Here is a 7,789-nt window from a genome sequence, read left to right as displayed (position 1 = left end):
TTTATTGAGTAAGCAAGAGATGGCACTCATTGACTGCATGGGAAGTAACCTGAAAATCCCCAATGAATCCAAGTTACAGTGACATATTTATTTTCAGGACCCTTTGGATTCCATCCCAATGTCAGAACCCAGGTTTTGGTTGAAATTCTTCTGTGTGGTCTAGAAAACTCCTGAAGAAGTTGGACGGTCTGAAAAGTGGGAAGTGAAGCAGGCACGGAGATCTGAATGGAACCTGTGCTCTTTGGTAGAGCAGTGACTCTCAGCCCTCCTAATGCTGTGACCCTTTCGTACAGTTCCTTATGTGGTGGCGACCTCCAACCATAAAATTACTTTGTTGCTACTTTGTAACGGAAGTTTTGCTACTGCTATGAATTGTAAAGTAAATATCTTATATGTAATCTCAAAGGGGTAGTGGCCCACCCCTTGAGAGTCATTTCGGTAGAGAGCAACGGCTGTATTTATATCACAGTTGAACAGATTAGTTCAAATTACACATTTTTCTCTTTTTCTTTTTTCAAGATAGGATTTCTCTGTAGCTTTGGAGCCTATCCTGGAACTTGCTCCTGTAGACCAGGTTGGTCTTGAACTCACAGAGATCCACCTGCCTCTGCCTCCGGAGTGCTGGGATTAAAGGCGTGCACCACCACCTGCCTGGCTCAAATTAGACATTTTAAACATCAGTTGAGCATGAATACAAAGAGATGTGATTTGCAAGTGTGGGTCATATATTCTCTGTCTTTAAGTCACTCAAGTTCAGGGGAATTTAACACAGTTAATGGGAACACCTTTTCCATGTGTAGCTTGAATGTGTCTGTAACTATGATTGACTCTCAAAGGCCTGATAACAGGCATACCATGGAGATGCTGGGGAAAGAAGCTTGTGTTTTTGAGGGGCAGGCTAGACTTAAAGCTTTTTGAAGACAAGACCGAATCACCTTATTGGCTGATGAACTTGTACAGAATAAAATTGAACAAAGGGTTTTCTATATTATTTACATTTGTAGGGTTTCTCTCAGTATGGATGTGTTCAAGGATCTGAAAAGAACCAAATTTACAAAGACTTTCCTACAAAACTTACACTTATGTGATGCTTTAGGTAGGATTCCCTAGAAGAACAAAATGAGAATGTATATGCAAACACATATGCACAAGAACACATGCAAGCATGCACACACACACATGCATGCACCTGCACACACATGCACATATGAGCACACACACAGAGGATTTATTCGGACTGGCTTGTATGACTTGTATGACAGGCGCTGGGTATTAATTAACAGCCATCAGTAACCTTAGGAGGCAAAGAACTCAATGGCTACTCAGTCCATGAAGTTGGATGTCTCAGCACTGAAGACACAGGACTCCTCTGGTCTTTCTATTGAAACCATATTGGAAGGCTGAGGATGCTGGAGTCTAATGTAGGTGGAGCATGACAAAGGAATGACAGATGCACTCAGGAAGAAGGGAAGGTGGGTTTTCCTGGAACCTTCTTCATAGGGCCACCTGTTAGAAGGGGCCGCCCAATTTGAGGGTGGATATTCACCCCTTAGCTAATCTTCTCTGGAAGCATTCTCATAAACACAATCAGAGGCATGTCTCTTAGGTCACTCTAAATCCCATCAAGTGGCTATTCAAGACCAACCATCACATCTCATCCTATTAAATCCGATATCTTTTCAATAAAGGCAATCGAAGGGTAGAGTGCTTGTCCAGCATGTATGAAGCTCTGGGTTTGAGTCCCAACCTCACAGAAGTTGGACATGACGGTACATGGATGTAATCATTGAATCTGGGATGTTGTAAGATAAGAAGGTCAAGGTCATTCTGAGCTACATAGCCATTGATCCCCTTCTTAAATAAAGTAAAATAGATATTTATGAGAACATGTCTTAAAACAAAAAGACACTGATATCATAGCTTCACCTAATATGATGTAACTATCCTCATACAACCCAAAGCACACTAATTATTCTCAAAGACTAGACAGTGAAATCCCTTGTGGGATATTTATCATTTAAAATATGTTGCTTCACTCTAGAGGGGCTCGCAGGTGTCCAGGGAGATGTCCCAAGTTAGCTCCTTGGGCAATTGAGGAGAGGGAACCTGAAATGGCCCTATCGTATAGCCATACTGATGAATATCTTGCATAACACCATAGAACCTTCATCTGGCGATGGATGGAGATAGAGACAGAGACCCACACTGGAGCACCGGACTGAGCTCCCAAGGTCCCAATGAGGAGCAGAAAAAGGGAGAACATAAGCAAGGAAGTCAGGACCGTGAGGGGTGCACCCACCCATTGTGACAGTGGGGCTGATCTATTGGGAGCTCACCAAGCACATCTGGCCTGGGACTGAATAAATATGGGATAAAACTGGACTCTCTGAACATGGCGGACAACGAGGACTGATGAGAAGCCAAGGACAAAAGCACTGGGTTTTGATTCTACTGTATGTACTGGCTTTGTGGGAGCCTAGTCTGTTTGGATGCTCACCTTCCTAGACATGGACGGAGTGGGGAGGACCTTGGACTTCCCACAGGGCAGGGAACCCTGTCTGCTCTTCAGATTGGAGAGGGAGGGGGAAAGGAGTGGGGGGAGGGGGAGGGAAATGGGAGGCGGGGAGGAAGTGGAAATTTTTTCAATAAAAAAAATAAAAAAATATGCTACTTCAAAACTTAAGTACTGATAATCAATTCACTGCTGTTACATAATAAAAGAATAGGAGAGGAAGGAAAACTTGGTTTTCATATATATATGTATATATACACATATATCCGCACACACACATGTATCATGTAAATATGTAAAAACATAGCTTTAACAAAATAGGGCTAAACCACACAATTGCACTCCTCATTTCTGTAACTGATCATGTGACACAGTTGGTATTATCTACCAGTCAATCATCTCTCTGTCTGTCTTTTTGTGAATGTGTACGGGGCACAGGCACACATGTGTCTTGACACACATGGTAGATGGAGAACAACCTTGGGTGTCCATCTCATCTTCTGCTTTGTTTCTTGTCATTGCTGCTGTGTGTGCCAGGCCAGCTGCCCATAAACTTTCAGGGACTCTCCCGTCTCTGCCCTGCTGGAGTTGCAGACGTTGACGACCACATCCAAGGAGTGGGTTCTTGGGATCGGAGCTCAAGTCCTCATGCTTGTATCCAGGCCCCTTCCCTCTCATTCATTTCCTCATTCCTCTCATCTCTCATCTATTTGCACCAACTCCACTGCTTTGCAATGGTTCACTCATTTGTGTCCTTTTTGCAAATCTGAACAGTCCCTTAGATTACGCTTAGGTGTGACTTACACACTGGTGACTTTCCTATAACAGTCCCTCATTTCTGTGATAATCTGGACTTAATCTGCAGATGATCAAAGTGCTGGGAACTGAGAACAGCCATAGTCTTTAGTGTTGAACCTGAGGTGTTTGAGGGTCTTCTATGTCTAATAGACAGTGTCGTGTTTTAAATGTAGGAGAAAAACCTAGCCTGTTTAGGCGACGGAAGCTATAGGGGCGAGTAAAAGTATCCAGGTTAATGCAGAGAGAGAAGACAGAGGGAGCTGGGCCACAGCTTTGAAGAAACTCAGGACAGGCAGCCCCTTACTGTTCCATCCTGTTAGCACTTGTTTATGTCCAACCTTTGCTTGCTCTGAAATTCAGATTAAATAAACTCTGGGAGCTACCAATTCATTCTACCCTGTTCATGTGTGAGCATTTTAAGAGCTGTGCGTAGCCACTTGCCCAATTTTTCTCTGCCTTCTCCACCAGCTCTCAAAATAACCCAGGTCCTTGTACTTTTAGCCTTTACACATTTATTTTTCAATTTATATTCTTTCTCAGATAGTTGTGATGCTGTCTGAACAGGACTTCTTGTTTAGTTGATGCTTTCAGTTGTTTAGAAACCAACACTCCTGGGAGGATTGTTAGTGTATTATTTATTTTTCACTACACGCAAAAGGAGCCTCAGTCTGTTTCATTGAAACCTCCACTCTGCACTGTGTAAGAGCTATGACTGACCACACAAGGAGGAAAGAGAACAGCAGAGAACTGACCAGAAGTGATATGCTGTGGAAAGACATCAGAAGAAACCCAGAATTGACATTTTGGTCTTTGAGGTATCTTTCTAGAAGCTACTAGGTTACAGCTCTTCCATATGGCCACAAGGGAGCAGCATCAAAAAGCAGAAACAGCTCTTTGACCGCTGTTAGTACAAATGTGCTTCCTTACCTTGTGTTTTCTGGTGTTGGTCTATCCCCGTGGTCCAGGATTTACTCTTTTCCACCTGTCCATTGCTTTTCTCTCTTCCACAACAAGAATTCCCCTGCACAACTCTGCTAAAAAGCTCTCAGGAGAATTGGGTAGGAGTCAGGGCTCAGTTTTCCTTGGGGGTTTGAGTGGACTTTGGGTCCCAGATCACAGATCCCTGCTGGCACTCCAAAAGGCCACCAGAAGATCTATATTTAGGTAGCAGAACTGATGATGTATGTGCCCTGGCTCAGACCTGAGAGAGGCAGCACAGGGGAGGTTTGTCTTGGCTTTAGTAAATCCACAGATTGTGCAGGGCACATAGGGCACATTTGGACAGCCTGGCTGCTTTGAGACCTCTGTCCTTAAGCAGCCCTTCCAATTACAGTAGCCTGGATGGGAGGCTATGGTCAGTGACTGGTTCAGAGAGGAATTTCTTTCAGCCTCCGTGAGGCCTCTTCCAATTATTACCGACCTCTTCAAGAGGACTCTCCAGCTCTAGCCTTCTGGCCTTAAGAAGCAAGGCAAGGGAAATTAATTTACCAGGAAAACTGTAAAATGGAAAGTGTGTGTGTGTGTTTGTGGTGTGTTGGTGGTGCACGTAGTGCCTGGTTATGACAAGGAAACAGGATGGAAGCTGAGCTTGAAAGCAAAGTTTGAGCCTCACTGTGAAATGCTGGCTTAACAGTGGATGGGGTCTGAGGTTAAAGGTTAGGGAGATCACCCCTAACCCTGTAATCAGAAACCGTGTGTGCAAGGGGATTGGAGTACAGACATAGGTTTGGGAGGGATCGCATTTGGGCCAAGGCGAGCGCAAGCTCAGGGCAGAGGGATGCAGCAGAGTGATGTGTGTATAGAGTTGAGCCAGGAATGATATCAGCTTACCAGGAGAGGTAAAAGAGGCTCACCTGTGGCCACCTGATTGTGGCAGCAGCTGCACTCACTGATGTCTTTCTGTGTCCCCACTGCATGTGGCTTCAGTAACACACCCCAGCAAAGTGCAGTTTGGGATCAACTCTCACCCTGAGCTGGCGATATCCCTGATGGGTGATTCCACTCTGTTTTTTGTTGGTCACTTGGAATGATAGTTTTCCTTCAGCCTCGTCTCCCCACTCCCTAGAACAGCAGAACAGGTTTCCATAGTTCTCACAGATGAAAAAGACCAATCACTTCGGGGGAAAGGAATAATTTTTAAAAACAGCCTGACTTGGAAATCCTGGCTGAACAGGTTCTGGTGGACACTGTTTGCATCCAACTCAGATAATCAAGGAATTACTTTATTTATTTGGGAATGTCATACAAGGGTACAATGCATTTTGATCATATTCATCCTCCTCTTCCTCCTTCTCTTCAACTTCTTCAAAGCCTCTTCATTCCAGCTTCATATCAGATAATTTTACTAAGGGAGTGGTAAATACTGTATAGACTTAGAGAAAGAACTCTGTCTTGCAAACAGATTCTAGGATGAGTTCCCATTTCCTGCCATGAACCAGATTGTGATAGGCCAGAGGCAGTCGAATAGCAAGCCTCTGGTTCTAGACCTAATCCTGCCCAAGCCCAGATTACACCTGAAGCAGCAGAGTCAGAATGGAAGGTCTGTGAAGACCTGCAGGGCTGTAGCTAAGAGTCACAGCCAGGCCAGTGCTATCAGCTCTGAAAAGAAAGAAAGATTGTTCTGAGTGTTTGAGGAGGAGGCATTCACTCATCAAGATTAATAGAATGTTTTCTTCTGTAGTTCTGGGACCTCAGAGGGTCAGGATGAAGATTGGGATGTTTAGAGGAGGTGTATAAAACAAGACTTTGAATCTGGTTAATTTTGGTGTGTGATATTTTCATTTACTTACATTTTTAATAATAAAGTTTATAAATTAAAAATAGGAAGAATGAGAACAGAAAGAGGTGGGGGTTCAAGATACTTGAGGACTTTTTAAATTAAATCCTTTTTTACTATTACTACTCCAACATCTTTTCCTTGTTAGTTCTTTCTCTTCTCTGGACCGTAACCGAAATGCTGTTTTTCCTTTTCTCTTTCCCAGTCTCTGGATCTGGCATGCAGACACTACAGCCCTTGGTCCCTCTCACCACCACTTCAAATGGAAGTTTGGCCCATCCAGCCCATTTCCTACTGGTAGGCATCCCTGGCCTGGGACCTAATGTCCACTTTTGGCTGGCTTTCCCCTTATGCTTCATGTATGCAGTGGCCACACTGGGCAACCTGGCCATCATCCTCATCATTCGTGTGGAGAGACACTTGCACGAACCCATGTACCTCTTCCTGGCCATGCTTTCTACCATTGACCTGGTCCTTTCCTCTGTCACCATGCCCAAAATGGCCAGCTTGTTTCTGACAGGCATTCAGGAGATCAAGTTCAACATTTGCTTGACCCAAATGTTTCTTATTCATGCTCTATCAGCTATGGAGTCTGCTGTCCTGCTGGCCATGGCTTTTGACCGCTTTGTGGCCATCTGCTACCCATTACACCATACTTCTGTGCTCACAGGGCATATGGTGGCCAAGATTGGGCTAGCTTCCCTGACCAGAGGATTTATATTCTTCTTCCCACTGCCCTTCCTTTTGAAGCGGTTGTCATACTGCCGAACACATACGGTCACACACTCCTTCTGTCTTCATCAAGATATTATGAAGCTATCCTGTACCGACACCAAAGTCAATGTAGTTTATGGACTCTTCATCATCCTCTCAGTTATGGGTGTGGACTCCCTCTTCATTGGCTTCTCCTATATCCTCATCCTGAGGGCTGTGTTGGAGTTGTCAACTCGAGGGGCAGCACTCAAGGCTTTCAACACCTGTATCTCCCATCTCTGTGCTGTCCTGGTCTTCTATGTGCCCCTCATCGGGCTATCAGTGGTACACAGGCTGGGTGGTCCCACATCCCTGGTCCATGTGGTTATGGCTAATATCTACCTCCTGCTACCACCTGTGGTCAACCCCATTGTCTATGGAGCGAAGACCAAGGAGATCCGTTCAAGAATTACCCGTATTTTCTCACAAGATGCCAGGTGAGGATATGCAGGACGCCTTGATTATTACAGCATGCAGCTCACTGGGCTGTCTGCTTCTAGTTACGGCAACAGATAGAGTTTGCTTCTTTGTTTCCTGGAATATACGTCAATACTTATACTCATACGTCAATACTCATATACTTCTGACCAGTCTGGACAGACCATTATGGATAGCAGCTGTGTTATGGTCTCTGGTGTAATAACTATGCCATCTCCCTTTCTCTTAACTAGGAAATATACATAGTTTTGAAATGGGAAGGCTATAAACACCATATCTCATAATTCTTTACTTTTGATATATAATTTTTTATGGTGCTTTCTCCCCTGTGTACGTGTCAGTGAATCTGTTGATTATATAACATATTACTCATACCTCAAAGTAGTTGTGTAATTATAATTGAGGGCTAATGAAGGCATTTGGAGGAGATGTAACTGGAGAGGAGGCAATTGATATGAAATGTTGAAGTTTCTTTGTACATTTGCATGCATTTATGTGGAATCTGTAAGTGT

The 7,789-nt window shown here is 44.1% G+C and overlaps 1 protein-coding gene across 1 annotated transcript; it reads left to right on the top strand.

Annotated features, from left to right (window-relative positions):
• The first annotated feature begins 6,305 nt into the window (after positions 1–6,305).
• On the top strand, positions 6,306–7,280 carry LOC121458116 (olfactory receptor 51D1). Its single transcript, XM_041667245.1, has one exon. The coding sequence runs from the start codon at positions 6,306–6,308 to the stop codon at positions 7,278–7,280; it is 975 nt and encodes a 324-aa protein (XP_041523179.1).
• The last annotated feature ends 509 nt before the right edge of the window (positions 7,281–7,789 follow it).

Source organism: Microtus oregoni, unplaced genomic scaffold, assembly GCF_018167655.1.
Source record: "Microtus oregoni isolate MIOR12 unplaced genomic scaffold, Mior012 000016F_ref0000370, whole genome shotgun sequence".
In the NCBI taxonomy this organism is placed as follows: Eukaryota; Metazoa; Chordata; class Mammalia; order Rodentia; family Cricetidae; genus Microtus; species Microtus oregoni.
The sequence above is the reverse complement of the archived record's forward strand: the minus strand, read 5'-3'. Positions and strand labels throughout refer to the sequence as shown.

Coding starts and splice junctions, on each gene's coding strand:
- LOC121458116 (XM_041667245.1), top strand. CDS start 6,306: ATGCAGACACTACAGCCCTTGGTCCCTCTCACCACCACTTCAAATGGA.